Source organism: Mastacembelus armatus, chromosome 24 (assembly GCF_900324485.2).
Source record: "Mastacembelus armatus chromosome 24, fMasArm1.2, whole genome shotgun sequence".
Lineage (NCBI taxonomy): Eukaryota > Metazoa > Chordata > Actinopteri > Synbranchiformes > Mastacembelidae > Mastacembelus > Mastacembelus armatus.
Genome location: NC_046656.1, coordinates 857,300 through 873,258, shown reverse-complemented (window position 1 = coordinate 873,258; position 15,959 = coordinate 857,300). Strand labels below are relative to the sequence as shown.

The following is a 15,959-nucleotide window of genomic DNA, read 5'->3' as shown; positions in this document are numbered from 1 at the left end:
GCGCTATAGGGCCTATTTCGATTTCGTTTAATCAGATGGGTCCAGGGCGGCGGGGAGTACAATTCATCAATTGGTCCTATCCCAATCCGACCATACGCGTGAGAGTTAATAGATGTTGAAGAAACGGCAGCGAGCCAAAAGCCTAGGCCAAATTGACGCGCCCGTCAAAGGAAAACCGTAATACTTATTCAAAGAATTTGGATAACTTTTGCAGCCCCATGGGTCTAGGTGACGCCGGCCAAAAATGAGCTCGATCGGACAAAAGCCCAAGGAGGAGTTCGAAAGAATACGAGGTGAGCAAAATCAACGAACTCAATGACCTCTAGATAACCTCCCAGCTGGTGGACTTCCTGTCGGTCACACGACCGGGACACGATAAGCTTTTTTGTTTGGCCTGACACGAAGAAGAGATGTGCCAGGTTTGGCGACTGTATGATGAAAAAAGTGTCACATGACCTCCCATAGGCCCAATGTATTTCAACCTTCGTCGGGGGCGCCGCAGAGCCATTCTTCTGAGGTCGTTTATGAAACCCATAAAATATCAAATTTTTACACGATTCTGAGGGTGGTGCAAATTTTGGTGAGTTTTCACACACGTTCAGGGGTCAAATTTGAGGGAGTTGCGGAACGTGAAGAATAATAACGAACAAAAAAAAAAAAAAATATAGCCGCAAGCGGCGATGATCGGCCCTCGCCTCGAGCGGACCGCCTCCCCCGGTGCGGCGCCCCCGCGAGCGAACCGCGTCCCCCAGCGAGCCGCGTCCACGAAGGAACCGCCTCCCCCAGCGAACGGCCTCCCCGAACGAAAAGCCTCCCCAAGCGCCCCCGCCCTCCGAACCGACCGTCCCCCAAAAAACGGCGGCCCCCGCAAAACCCCTCCCCCTTGGAGACCGCACCTCCCCAAGTAGATCATGTCATTCAGGGGACCCCCACGGAGGTCCGTGCCAAATCCGGTACAGTTCCGACAAAGTAAGTGCAAGTACATAGGGGGCGCCATCCGCCCCCCCCACACCCCTCCAAGTAGACCACGTCCTCTCCTGGAGCCCCACGGAGGTCCGTGCCAAATTTGATACAGTTCTGACAAAGTAAGTGCAACTGCATAGGGGGCGCCATCCGCCCCCCCCCACACCCCCCCAAGTAGACCATGTCCTTCACTGGACCTCCACGGAGGTCTGTGCCAAATCTGGTACCGTTCTGACAAAAGCTGGACAAAGTAAGTGCAACTGCATAGGGGGCGCTATCCGCCCCCCCCCACACCCCCCCCAAGTAGACCATGTCCTTTACTGGCCCCCCACGGATGTCTGTGCCAAATCTGGTACCGCTCTGACAAAAGCTGGACATTTTGCAAAATTCCCATAGGAAACGAATGGCGAGATCCGGTCACCGCCAAGGCAACCACATGCAAAATAGGGCACGGGTCCAATCGGCTTTTAGGATCAGGACGCCCTAAAGGACGCGTGTGCCAAATCTGGTACAATTCTGACAAAGTAAATGGTTTGGTTTGAATGGCAATTTTCAAATCGTTATACAGGGAGCGCTATAGGGCCTATTTCGATTCAGTTTAATCAGATGGGTCCAGGGCGGCGGGGACTACAATTCATCAATTGGTCCGATTCCAATCCGACCATCCGTGTGAGAGTTATTACACGTTGAAGAACTGGCGGCGAGCCAAAAGCCTAGGCCAAATTGCCGCGCCCGCCAAAGGAAAACGGTAATACTTATTCAAAGAATTTGGATAACTTTTGCAGCCCCATGGGTCTAGGTGACGCCGGCCAAAGATGAGCTCGATCGGTCAAAAGCCCAAGGAGGAGTTCGAAAGAATACGAGGTGAGCAAAATCAATGAACTCAATGACCTCGAGATAAACCCCCAGCTGGTGGACTTCCTGTCGGTCACACGACCGGGACACGATAAGCTTTTTTGTTTGGCCTGACACGAAGAAGAGATGTGCCAGGTTTGGTGACTGTACAATGAAAGAAATGTCAGAGGAGCTCCCATAGGCGCAATGTATTTTCACCTTCGTCGGGGGCGCCGCAGAGCCATTCTTCTGAGGTCATTTATGAAACCCATAAAATATCAAATTTTTACACGATTCTGAGGAGGGTGCAAATTTTGGTGAGTTTTCACACACGTTCAGGGGGTCAAATTTGAGGGAGTTGCGGAACGTGAAGAATAATAACGAACAAAAAAAAAAAAAAAAAAAAAAAAAAAAAAAAAAAAAATCCTAACGATTTCCAGGCCCACGGCCACCTGCCAATCATAATCTATACATTTTCTGAAAGGTCTAACGCCCAGTAACGTCATGGTGGGGTTTGGGGAGACACTAGATGATGCCTGAAGCCGCCCCCTTGCGAAGTCGTCCCTTGCACGTTGAGCGATAACAATAGTCCCTGCGCTGGGACCTTGGTCCCTGCTCGGGCCTAATAAGAAAAATCCTAACGATTTCCAGGCCCACGGCCACCTGCCAATCATAACATATACATTTTCTGAAAGGTCTAACGCCCAGTAACGTCATGGTAGGGTGTGGGGAGACGGTAGATGAAGCCAGAAACCGCCACCCCCGCTTATTCGTCCCTTGCCCGTCGAGCGATTATAATAGTCCCTGCGCTGGGACCTCGGTCCTTGCTCGGGCCTAATAAGAATATTCCTAATGATTTCCAGGCCCACGGCCATCTGTCAATCATAATATATATATTTTCGGAAAGGTCTCGCGCAGTCCCACGTCATGGTGGGGTGTGGGTAAGTCGTCCATGCTACCGTGGGGGACCCCTTGCAGTTTTGTACTCCTGGCTCACTGAGCGATCACAATACGCCCTTGCCAGCACTGTCAGTGCGCTCGGGCCTAATAAGAATATTCCTAACGATTTCCAGGCCCACGGCCATCTGTCAATCATAATATATATATTTTCGGAAAGGTCTCGCGCAGTCCCACGTCATGGTGGGGTGTGGGTAAGTCGTCCATGCTACCGTGGGGGACCCCTTGCAGTTTTGTACTCCTGGCTCACTGAGCGATCACAATAGGCCCTTGCCAGCACTGTCAGTGCGCTCGGGCCTAATAATACCACTCCTCTTATTGAACAGAAAAACAGAAGAGCCAGATGTGGATTATTAAATATTAGGTCTCTTTCATCTTAATCTCTGTTAGTAAATGATTTGATAACTGATCACCAAATCGTCTTACTCTGTCTTACTGAAACCTAGCTACAGCAGGATGAATATGTCAGTCTGAATGACTGGAAGTCATAAAAATTGTCATGTTCCTCGAAGCACAGGTCAGAACAATTGACTCATTTGAGAGCCTCACTCTTAGTCTCTCACATCCAAACTGGAGAACACAAAAACCAGTTCTATTTGTCATTGTGTACTGTCCACCTGTCCCTTACTCAGTTTTTAACTGAATTTCCAGACTTCCTATCTGATTTAGTGCTCAGTTCAGATAGTCATTATAGTGGGAAATTTTAACATTCATGTAGATGTTGAAAATAATAGTCTCAGCACTGCATTTAATTCAATATTAGATTCAATTGGTTTCACTCAAAATGTTAATAAACCCACCCACTGTTTCAATCACACCCTTGATCTTGTTCTGACCTATGGCATCGAAATTGAACATTTAATAGTTTTTTCTCAAATCCTATTTTTCAGATCATTCTTTAATAACTTTTGAAATTAAGATGATGGATCACACAGCGTTTGGAAGAAAATTCCACTACAGCAGATGTTTATTTGACAATGCTGTTAATAAATTTAAGAAAATGATTCCATCTTTATTTACATCTATGCCATGTGCCAACACAGTGGAGGGCAGCTGCCTCAATTCCACTCCCTACCAAATTGATCATATTGTTGACAGCGTTGTAGCCTCACTGCGTGAAATGCTTGATACTGTGGCCCCTCTGAAAAACAAGTTAGTGAATCAGAGGAGATTGGCCCCATGGTATAATTTACATATTCATACCTTAAAGCAGGCATCATGAAGGCTAGAAAGGAAGTGACGTTCCACAAATTTAGAGGAATTTTATCTAGCCTGGAAAAACAGTCTATTAACATATAAAAAAGCTCTGCGTAAAGCGTAAAGAACTGCATACTATTCATCACTAATAGAGGAAAATAAGAACAATCCCAGGTTTTTTTTTCAGCAGTGTAGCCAGGCTGACAAAAAGTCACAGCTCTGTTGAACCCAGTGTTCCCTTAGCTCTCAGCAGTGATGACTTTGAGTTTCTTTACAAATAAAATCACAACTATTAGAGATCAAATTCATCTGATGCTTCCTATACCTGCAATAAATGAATCTTCTACTACAGTAGCTATTGAATCATCTGTAAGACCTCCGTTATGTTTAGACTGCTTCTTTCCCATAGATCTCTCTGAATTCACATCAGTAGTTGCTTCATTTAAATCATCAACGTGTCTCTGAGACCCCATCCTGACTAGACTGCTTAAAGACACCCTGCCATTGATTAACTCATCTTTATTAGACTTAGTAAATTTATCTCTAGTATCAGGCTACGTACCACAGGCCTTTAAGACTGCAGCAATCAAACCCTTACTCAAAAAGCCTAGTCTTGATCCAGGAGTCTTGGCTAATTATAGACCAATATCCAACCTACCATTTATTTCTAAAATCCTAGAAAAAGCTGTCGCTAAGCAGCTATCAGACCACTTACACAGGAATGAACTATTTGAAGATTTTCAATCAGGATTTAGAGCACATCATAGTACAGAAACAGCACTGTTAAAAGTCACCAACGATCTTCTCTTAGCCTCAGAAAATGGACTTGTTTCTATACTTGTCCTCCTAGACCTTAGCGCTGCATTCGACACTATTGACCACAACATCTTATTACAGAGATTGGAGCATGTGACTGGTATCAGAGGAACAACATTAAAATGGTTCCATTCCTATTTATCGGACATATTCCAGTTTGTTCTTGTCCATGATGAACCTTCCACACGCACAAAAGTTAATGGAGTTCCACAAGGCTCTGTGCTAGGACCGATTCTGTTCACCTTGTACATGCTTCCTTTAGGCAATGTCATTAGGAAGCACTCTGTTATTTACCACTGCTATGCAGATGACACTCAGCTGTATGAAACTTGTTAACACAAACCAGTTAACCAGACTTCAAGCGTGTCTAACAAAGGCCTGGTTGACCAGTAACTTTCTACTTTTAAACTCAGAGAAAACAGAAGTTATTGTATTTGGGCCTAAAAACCTCAGAAATAACTTTTCTAAAATTATAGCTACTTTAGATGGCACAGCCCTGGCCTTCAGCACTACTGTGAAAAACCTTGGAGTTATTTTTGACCAGGACATGTCCTTTAACTCACACATAAAACTAATCTCTAGAACTGTATATTGCTGATTTGCAGTTACTGGCCCCACCAACCTGCAGTGTCTCTTTGTTGTTTATTGTTGTTCTTTTCTCTCTCCTCTATCCACTCACCCCAACCGTTCGAGGTAGATGGCCGCCCAAACTGAGCTCGGTTCTGCTGGAGGTTTTTTCTTCTTAAAGGGAGTTTTTTCTCTCCACTGTCACCAAGTCCTTGTTTATAAGGGATTTGTTGGGTTTTTTGTTTTTGTAAAGTGCATTGAGATTATTTGTATTGTGATTTGGTGCTATACAAATAAAATTCAATTGAATTGAATCAGAAAAATACACATTCCAGAATGGTTTCGATAATAATAAATGGTAATAGCAAAAATAGAAATATAGTACAGCAAAAAAACAAACAAAAAAAAAACACCAACCCTAAACCTGACATCAAATGTTTTAAAATGTAGAGAGTTATTGTAGTTATTGCAGCCACTCTTCACTAAGTTGTAGTGAGACTTCCACAGAGATTTTGCATTTTGAGAGAACAGAGTGTTGCAGTAACTCTATATTACAGTAATGGGGGCGAAACATCATAATGATCCTAACAACCTTCATGCGGGGAGCCAGTTGTTTGACTGATGTGTCATCAACTTCAAATTCAGAAAGGGAGTGGAGGATAGTCAGCAAGTACGTCGGCGGCGTCATGTCCACAGAGAGCGCACTGACTCCACCAGCTCCAGCTCCATCTTCTTCACTGCCAGCCAGGGCTTGGCCAGTGCATATGAGGAAACCAGCGAAGGAGGGTATGTGACGGGTTGGTTGTGTTAGATAGCAGTATGTTCAATTATTTTTGTTGGCCTATTCTTGATATTGTGCTTTGTGCTTTGTGTGATTATCTGCATAATCTATTTTCTAAAATCTGCATAATCATTTGATCCATAGCCACTTTAAATATATTGACTAGTGAAGTTTCTGTTAGTATCTTTGGTTTGTGGTATAGATTAGGTGGCAAAATCATTTACTTACTTGATACCTAAAAAAAGATCTAGAGTAATGGTGCTGGAGTCCAGTAGTGTTCTGGCATAGCACCAGGTCAGAGTGACAACTGGGTTTGATATGACTTCTTGGCACTTTTAATTGGCTTCTAACAAGCTTAATCTGCTTATTTGTGTAAGACAATTACAAACATTTGTCCTCTGTTTTGACAGTCTGGTGGTAAATGGTAAAAACAAACTAGTCACATTACAAAGTAATCTACCTGCAAAATGCAACAGTGTGCCTTGCCTGATGAATTTTTCATTATGTTGCAGCAAAAACTGACCCAGGTAACAAAACTTTTTGCCTATGAACCTGAGTTTGTGCCAGTGTATTTTGCTCAAAGAAATAGTCCTTGTTAAAATCAGTGTTTATTTTTTAAACTAAAAGTGACACTGATTTTTGAAAAAAATAATTTTTTATTGAATTTTTAAATGTCATTGTTTGGCGATGTGTACTACAAATTCTATTTAAAACACAAAGAAGAGCGTTTGTGCACTCAAATCAAGGCAAGTGTTGGGGTTTCAAAGACATTTCAAATCTGGCAGTTTCTTGTTGGGTTGGTGTCGAAAATCTTACAGACAGGATATATCAAAACCTGGAAAAATAAAACAGTCTCCCTGGATGGATAAATGCTGATAGCTTTAAGTACATTTAAATAATTTTCTCAAAGTAAAAACAATTACAGCTGATTTTCTATTTGTGTCACAGGTACTCCACAGCCTATGCTGAATCAGACTACACAGACCGTGACACAGACAGAGAAGAGGGTGAGCAGGACCCTGAACAGGAGTCTGAGGAAGGGGAAGAAGACAGGAGCTGTGCCACAGTCCTCACTCTCTGTCAGGAAGAGGAACTAGAGGAAGACAGGGGGCTGGAGGAGGAGGATGAACAGGAAGACGATGACGAGAGGCTGGTGACTGACCATCCCAGTGGGGAGCTGGCTCTCCTTCTGGCTCAGAGTGACATCCTCCACACAGGAGATGCCCGTTTTAAAGCAGAAGGCTTTCGACTGCTTCTGGACAACAAAGAAGAGGTGAGTTAACATAATTCTGTCTTGCTGGTCACATGATAGTTAAACTATTAATAATAATGATAATAAATTGAAGACAACATGCTCAACTCCATTTATATTATTGGGTTCTACGTGCTCCAAAAAATGTAGCTATCAGAAACAGAACACCACTTCACTCCAAGTCTTCTGAAGCCAGGCATTTGATACACTGTTTTGCCTAACTGATTAATAGAGATTCAATTCTATGTAGATATTGTATTGTTCGTCGGCACGCTGAAGAAGGGCATCATCCCAAAACGTTTTTGCCATTCATGTATTGTGTATTGTTTATTTTTTGTCAGAGACCATGCACAGAAAAACATTAAACTCAGACAGAGTGAAGATGCTCTGTACCAGATTATAACTTTCCAGCTAATTTCCATCTCCAGTCCCTGTGGGAGGTAAGGAAAATTAATAGGATTAGAGAGGTCAAAAAGATTAAAATGTGCAACAAAAGGTACAGTCATCCAAGAATACATACATCCTCACATAGTGCAAAGATGTAAGTATAAAACACAAATACATAAGAGGAGTTCCACCTAAAGTGCATATATTCACACAATGCAAAATTCAACGTAGCAAAGAGTTCACTTAGAGGTCTACCTAGAGGTAGAAGAATGTATATAATATAGACACAAAATCAAAAATTAAAATGAGTCAAATCAAGCTGGTGGGGCTAAAGAAAGGACCAGTGCACAGGAAATGGTTTCAAAATAAACTAGAAAGTGAGCAGGGATCATGACATATGTGTCATATAAGTCATTTTCAGTCATCATTAAAACACCATAAGAAGCAGTTAAGGAAACGAGTTTCCTGATTTGTGTGGGGTGATTAACAAAATGGATGGGAAAGTAATTTGACTACAGTAGCATTTTACTTCAGTAATCACTAAATGGTGTTTCTCTTATTTTATGTCCACAGTATGGACATGATAGGGAGTTTCTGTGGCGACTGGCTCGAGCCTACAGTGATATGTATGAGTGCACTGAGGACAAACAAGAAAGGAAGACCTATGCACAGCAAGGTAATGGACACACACCACAATATATTAATAAAGAACTTGAAAGAATAAAGTAAAACTAGAAAACTGCATTTCCTGCGGAAGATGCGTGTGAATGCTGAAAGCTGAATGAAGCTGCCCAACAATGCTGAAAATGGCTGAAATGCATTGCTGAATAAGCTGAAGGCTGAAATGCAATCCTGAAGAATCCTAGAAGCTGAAATGTAAAACTGGACTTGGAAGCTTAACTTAACTAAAAAAACTATTCAACATTGCTGAAAAGGCTGGAAAGAGAATCATATGATGTAGAAATTGCTAAAGAAAGAAGTGTTAAACTAACATGAAAGAAGACAGTGTAGTGAACAAAGGAAGAACTAAAGGATTTAAATATATGAGTTAAGGAAAAAAAGGGAAGAATGAATCAGCAAAAAAGTGAACTTGTAGAAAGACTGTATAGACAGAAACAATGTATAGTTTAAAAACTAATAAATATTGCTGAAAAATAAAGAAGGTAAAGGCTGTGTAAGCAAATCATGAATATTTGAAGGACGGTTTTCTTGGAGAAAGAAGAGAAGATGGAAGGAAAGACTGAAAAAGGGAAGATATGAAGCAATATGAAGTAGTATGAATAAAGAATAAACAGATGTGCAGTGATAAAAAGGCTGAAAGGGAAAAATGTGCTGGAAAAGAGCAAATATTAGCATTTCTTAGCTTCTATTTTGAAACCATGAAATAAAAATGCTTTTATTTTAAAAGGCAGCCCTGCTGCAGAAGACTCATGTAACCATGACTTAAGATCTGGACTTTAATTTTGATTGTTTGTTATTCTTTGGAACACTGCATTAACTTCCTGTAAATAACTGTAAACTTTTATTGTGAAAGTCTCACCATGAACTGGTAGCAGACACCATGGCTGATACTGAAAATGGCCTCACTTGGTGCCTGAAGCTGTATGCCAATAGGCAACGACCGTTTTAATATTGAGTTGCTGTTTCAGGGCTTTTCTATTGAGAAAATGGTATTTTAGGGCTTTTATCTTGAAAGGACAAAGTCCTGCAGGAGACTCATGGGACCTTTTATTAGAATCAGGATCTTATTTTGAATGTTCCTTATACTTTACAAAAATGTAATATCTTCCTATTAATGACTATAGACTTTTATATTGAAAGTCCAAGCGTGGTCTGCTGGGAGACGACATCATGGCTGACATGTAAGACAGCCACAGTCACTTGCTCTAAATAACTGAGAATGGTCTCCATGTGTAACAGCAGTGGACATTAGGCAGCCAGTCATTCTTAATTACCAACCACAGGCAGCTGTTGTTCTGCTATTGCTTTGTGTTGAGCTGTTGCTATGGTGACCTAAGCCCATAGTGGGAGGGGGACTGACAGTGACACAGCCCTTTACACACACAGTATTCTTAAACTGAGAAAACTTCACCTCACAAAATGGAGCACTACAGGAAAACTATAAGACATAAAGACATACATAAAGTATGCTGACACAGTTAAAGCTGGAAGAGGACAAAATTGAAGAGGATTTGAACATTCTCTCCATTCAAAAAAGCTTCAAAAAAGCTTCAAAAAAGCTGAATATCTTAAAAAATATGAAAGATATCAAAAAGTTGAATAGAAGCAGGAATGTCCTTAAGAAGCTGAACGTTTTGATATTTGAATGGTCTTTCTAGCACAAAGTATGCAGAAGGAAGAATAATAATAAAGACACAGAATAACACTAGTGTGCAGCATTCACACTAATAAAACAAGTTGGAATATCAAAGAAACCTAACTAAAATACATTTTATTTGCATTTTGAGAAAAAAAATAGAAATTATACATATGGGTAAGTGCTAAAATGCTTGTAGACCCTACTAGAACATAATCCTCGTAGAGAAAAAAAAGCGTTGACATCTCTAATTTCTGGGATTAAACTGTGAGCTGGTGTTATAGGTCGAGAAGAGGCAGAGCTGGCCCTGAAGAAGAATGGCCTGAACGCTGAGTGTCACAAATGGTAAGATTATTAAAAAAAAGGTTCACTTAACATTAACATTCTGGCTTTCAACTCAACATACTGTAGATATTGCTCCCAATGATGACTGTTTGGTTTTACTCCATTCAACAATTGCTCTATTTTTGACTCCAGGTTTGCTGTGCTGACAGGACTGACTTTCCAATATGAGAGCATGCATTGCAAATTGAAGAGCAGCCATATATTAAAGGTAACACAGGCACACTTTGTGCATGTCAATTATTCAGATATGTTTTGATTCAGGTTCCACTTGTATTCATTTGTAATGCATAGATTTGTGCACAGAACCTGACTGATATTTTTTTCTCCACCCAGGAACATCTGGATCGTGCAGCTGCCCTCAGAGACAATGATCCCATGTGTTTCTACTTACTTGGTAGATGGTGCTATGAGGTGAGACATGTGGTTCTACTGTGCTGTTATCATTGATCCTGATCTTATCAGAGGCCAATTTTATCATCCAGACATCCAAATGTAAATGTATATAAAGACACCATGTCTAAAGTCTTGGTTTCAGTTGTATGTTTGTTTCTGCAGGTGGCTACTCTGGACTGGTTGGAAAAGAAAGCAGCTGCTTCACTTTACCAGAGCCCCCACTTCGCCACACTGCATGACGCCCTTGAGAACTTCATTAAGGTTGACTTCCAGACATCTACTTCAGTTACTTTTTAGACCTATCAGTGGTCTGCATGAACTTGTTTCTGCCTTTTTCTGGCAAACAAATCACTTGTCTGTAAAAATCCTAAAAGCCAGATTGGCTTTGCACTAGCCCCAAACTATATCTTACTCTTAGTTTGGGGCTAGTGCTTCTAGGTCATTTGGATCATCTAACACCTTTGTGATTTAATGATCATTCAAAATACACTGCTTCACATAGGATACTATGGAAGCCTTCATCCTCTAACCTTAGTTGATTAAGTAGAGAACCTTTCTGAGTTGAATTAGTTGTAACCATGTTCCCCCATAATGTGAACCTGACATAAAAATTTTGCCGTGGTCATCATTGGTCAGTGCTTCCATGTGAGGTCTCTCTCTGCACCTATACAATTAGTTTTATTAGCAGATCTTAAGTGAGGAACTTGACCTTGATGACAAGCTTCTTACAGCAATAATACCATAGACTGCATCCAATTAGCACACTACCTCCAGGTGTGCACCTCTGGTCACCATGCAAGTAAAAATAACTCCATATGTCCATGTCATCTTTTGCTGTCCAAAGAAGGGACTTGCACTGCTGCCTCCGCCGCTGCCAAAGAGGTCCAAAACAATCCACTCCCATGTTTGTAAAGGGCGTAAAGAATGAGCTTGACTTTTGGGAAATATTTTTGCCATCCAAATGTACTCTTTTTACCACACAATCTGTGACAATTTTTCTGCAAGCAGAATTGGCCTTGGTAATCCAGTACTTTTTGAAGGATGACAATGTATGATTCCAGCTTGCATGCTTTAGATATTTGTGTATGAACTGCAGGTGAGTTTTAAGACATGTTGATCTTTTGACAGGATGATGCTTTACAGCTTCAAGTGTATATGATGCTTTACAACTTCAAGTGTATATTATTAGGTCTACCATCAACTCTCAAAACACAATCGTCAAGAACAGGTTCCAAGTTTTAAGATTTCATTTCATGTTTTTAGGTGTTTCCCACTTTCTATTGCCGAAATTTCAAATTTCTGACAGAAGTGGCTGCAAAATCATGTGCTGTCAGCAAATGACAGACCAATGAGGCCTTTGTGTTGTTTATGTTTATGGTTTTGATTTTGGTCTGAACAGTTTGTTAGAGAAATTACAATCCATCCATCCATCCATTTTGTTCTGCTTATTCAGGGGAGGAGGGATTTCATCGTAAAGATTTTTTGTTTCGTAAAGGCAAAACCATTAAAATGCATTCTCCATTTTAAATGTCACACTTTTTAATTGGGTTTAGAACACATTGGTAAGTTGCTGCCCACTTTGTTGTTAAAATAGCAATTGATTTCCAGAATGACATCTGAGTCTAATTTTGTCATATTCTCTTATGTGCAGCATAAAAAATCCTGACTGTGTAATTATAAATTGTTTTATTTTACACTTACACTTTGTGACAATTTAAATAATTAAATTTTCATTGAGGATTTTGATTTGGACAGTTGGAACAATTCTACTTATTTTAATTCATATTGTACGCAGCATTAATTACAGAGTAATATCAATATTACATTAGCTTGGTCATTCTCCACCAACTTTGGAGGTGTATCCCATTTTGACCTTGGGACCTCCTGCCCATACTCAGGACAAATGTTCCTGTACATTGTACCAGCCACTTGGTTATGGCGTTCCATGTATGCCCTGCCTGCTAGCATCTTACTGTTACATAACCTGCTGTTATGTGCTGGATTGTCTCAGGGGCATCTTTGCACAGCCTGCACCTGGGGTCCTGCCTGGTATGGTAGACCCCAGCCTCTATTGATTTTGTGTTCAAGGCCTGTTCTTATGCTGCTATGATTAGTGCCTCTGTGCTGTCTTTCTGTCCGGCCTTTTCCAGCCACTGGTAGGACTTTTCCAATATCAGCCACTTGTATGTACGATATGTACCACTCTGTCGGTGGTACATATTGTACAGGGGTTTGTCCTGCCATGATGGTTCTTGCTCTTCTCCTTCCACTGCGGGTTTCTGTTGCCTGAGATATTCACTAAGTATTCCATCGCTCAGGGCCATCATCCTGATGTACTCATGGATCTTTGCTGTTTCATCTTGGATGGTGGCTCTGTTGCTCACCAGTCCTCAGCTTCCTTCCTTCCTCTTAGTGTACAGTCTCAGGATGCTGGATTTGGGGTGAAACCCTCCATGCATTGTGAGGAGCTTCCTTGTCTTGACATCAGCAGCTTCTGTCTCCTCTTTTGGCCAGTTTATTATGCCAGCACAGTGTCTGATGACTGGCAGGGCGTAGGTGTTGATAGCCTGGACATTGTTCTTCCCATTTAGCTGGCTTCTTAGGACATGCTTTACTCTCTGTAGGTATTAAGCTCTCCGTAAAGCCAGAACTGCATACTATTCATCACTAATAGAGGAAAATAAGAACAATCCCAGGTTTTTTTTCAGCACTGTAGCCAGGCTGACAAAAAGTCACAGTTCTGTTGAGCCCAGTGTTCCCTTAGCTCTCAGCAGTGATGACTTTATGAGTTTCTTTACAAATAAAATAACTATTAGAGATCAAATTCGGCAGATGCTTCCTATACCCGCAATAAATGAATCTTCTACTACAGTAGCTCTTGAATCATCTGTAAGACCTCAGTTATGTTTAGACTGCTTCTCTCCCATAGATCTCTCTGAATTCACATCAGTAGTTGCTTCATCTAAATCAGCAATGTGTCTCTTAGACCCCATCCCGACTAGACTGCTTAAAGACACCCTGCCATTAATTAACTCTTTATTAGACTTAGTAAATTTATCTCTAGTATCAGGCTTTAAGACTGCAGTAATCAAACCTTTACTCAAAAAGCCTAGTCTTGATCTAGGAGTCTTGGCTAATTATAGACCAATAACCAACCTACCATTTATTTCTAAAAATCCTAGAAAAAGCTGTTGCTAAGAAGCTATCAGACCACTTTCACAGGAATGAACTATTTGAAGATTTTCAATCAGGATTTAGAGCACATCATAGTATAGAAACAGCACTGTTAAAAGTCACCAACGATCTTCTCTTAGCCTCAGAAAATGGACTTGTTTCTATACTTGTCCTCCTAGACCTTAGTGCTGCATTCGACACTATTGGCCACAACATCTTATTGCAGAGACTGGAGCATGTGACTGGTATCAGAGAAACAGCATTAAAATGGTTCCAATCCTATTTATCAGACATATTCCAATTTGTTCATGTCCTTCCACACGCACTAAAGTTAGTTATGGAGTTCCACAAGGCTCTGTGCTAGGACCGATTCTGTTCACCCTGTACATGCTTCCTTTAGGCTATGTAATTAAGAAGCACTCTATTAATTACCACTGCTATGCAGATGACACTCAGCTGTATCTATCTATGAAACCTGTTAACACAAACCAATTAACCAGACTTCAAGCCTGTCTAACTGACATCAAGGCCTGGATGACAGGTAACTTTTTACTTTTAAACTCAGAGAAAACAAAAGTCATTATATTTGGGCCAAAAAATCTCAGAAATAACTTTTCTAAAATTATAGCTACTCTAGATGGCATAACCCTGGCCTCCAGCACTACTGTAAAAAACCTTGGAGTTATTTTTGACCAGGACATGTCCTTTAACTCACACATAAAACAAATCTCTAGAACTGCATTCTTTCACCTGCGCAACATTTCCAAAATTAGGAACATCCTGTCTCAAAATGATGCAGAAAAGCTAGTCCATGCATTTGTTACCTCAAGGCTAGATTACTGTAACTCATTACTATCTGGATGTCCCAATATTTCCATGAAAAGCCTCCAGTTAATCCAGAATACTGCAGCCAGAGTCCTGACAGGAACTAGCAAGAGAGATCATATTTCTCCTATATTGGCTTCTCTTCATTGGCTCCCTGTAAAATATAGAATAGAATTTAAAATTCTTCTTCTCACACTGATTTACCTCATAACTAATGTGATCCCACCTGAGCGCACTGTTCATATGGAAATTATCTGAGGTGAGCCAGGTAATTATGTGCACGCCCCCGAGAAATGGCGTAAAACATTAAGCTTCATCATAGAATTTACTCACTTTTTCTGTGTGTTTGGATGATGGCACACTACGCAGGTGAAGAAGCATTTTGGATGGTTCTGGACAGAGATGAAGAGTTTACTTTGTCCTCAGAGGAAAATCGCAACTCAGATGACAAACAATGGCATGTGAATTGCAGTAATTCTCTCTCAGCCACATTCCTGACTGAAAGGCTCATTATTCGGGTGATGATTATTCATGATCAGACACACCTTCCTGCATATGTCTTTTCTAAACAAAAAGTGTCTTAGAAAATTTTAATCAGTGTATTGTTTTCTGTGAATGAGTGAACAAGATGACTTTCACATCACTCTGAAGCAAACACTTTTGGCTACAAAATCCAGTTCTCAAAAGTCTTGTGAACCAATGTTCTGTATGTGTTGTATGCCAGAGTCCTGACAGGAACTAGTAAGAGAGATCATATTTCTCCTATATTAGCTCTTCATTGGCTCCCTGTAAAATATAGAATAGAATTTAAAATCCTTCTCCTCACATACAAATCCCTTCATAATCAAGCTCCTTCATACCTTAAAGACCTCATAGTACCATATTATCCCAATAGACCACTTCGCTCTCAGAGTGCAGGTCTACTTGTGGTTCCCAGAGTTTCCAAAAGCAGACTGGGAGGCAGAGCCTTTAGTTATCAAGCTCCTCTCCTATGGAACCAGCTCCCAGCCTGGGTTCAGGAGGCAGACAATCTCTGTACTTTTAAGGCTAGACTTAAAACCTTCCTCTTTGACAAAGCATATAGTTAGGGCTGGCTTCAGGCAACCCTGAACCATCCCTTAGTTATGCTGCTATAGGCCTAGACTGCCCGA

The 15,959-nt window shown here is 41.0% G+C and overlaps 1 protein-coding gene across 2 annotated transcripts in view; it reads left to right on the top strand.

Annotated features, from left to right (window-relative positions):
• rmdn3 (regulator of microtubule dynamics 3) overlaps nucleotides 1-15,959 on the top strand; it is a 43,632-nt gene that overhangs the window by 25,928 nt on the left and 1,745 nt on the right. The window contains exons 3-9 of one of the 2 annotated variants that reach the window (XM_026319052.1): nucleotides 5,980-6,120; nucleotides 7,064-7,388; nucleotides 8,328-8,430; nucleotides 10,356-10,416; nucleotides 10,549-10,624; nucleotides 10,750-10,827; nucleotides 10,972-11,070. In XM_026319052.1, coding sequence (XP_026174837.1) covers nucleotides 5,980-6,120; nucleotides 7,064-7,388; nucleotides 8,328-8,430; nucleotides 10,356-10,416; nucleotides 10,549-10,624; nucleotides 10,750-10,827; nucleotides 10,972-11,070 — 883 coding nt within the window. The remainder of the gene's footprint in view (nucleotides 1-5,979; nucleotides 6,121-7,063; nucleotides 7,389-8,327; nucleotides 8,431-10,355; nucleotides 10,417-10,548; nucleotides 10,625-10,749; nucleotides 10,828-10,971; nucleotides 11,071-15,959) is intronic. The other variant, XM_026319053.1, reaches the window with a different exon arrangement.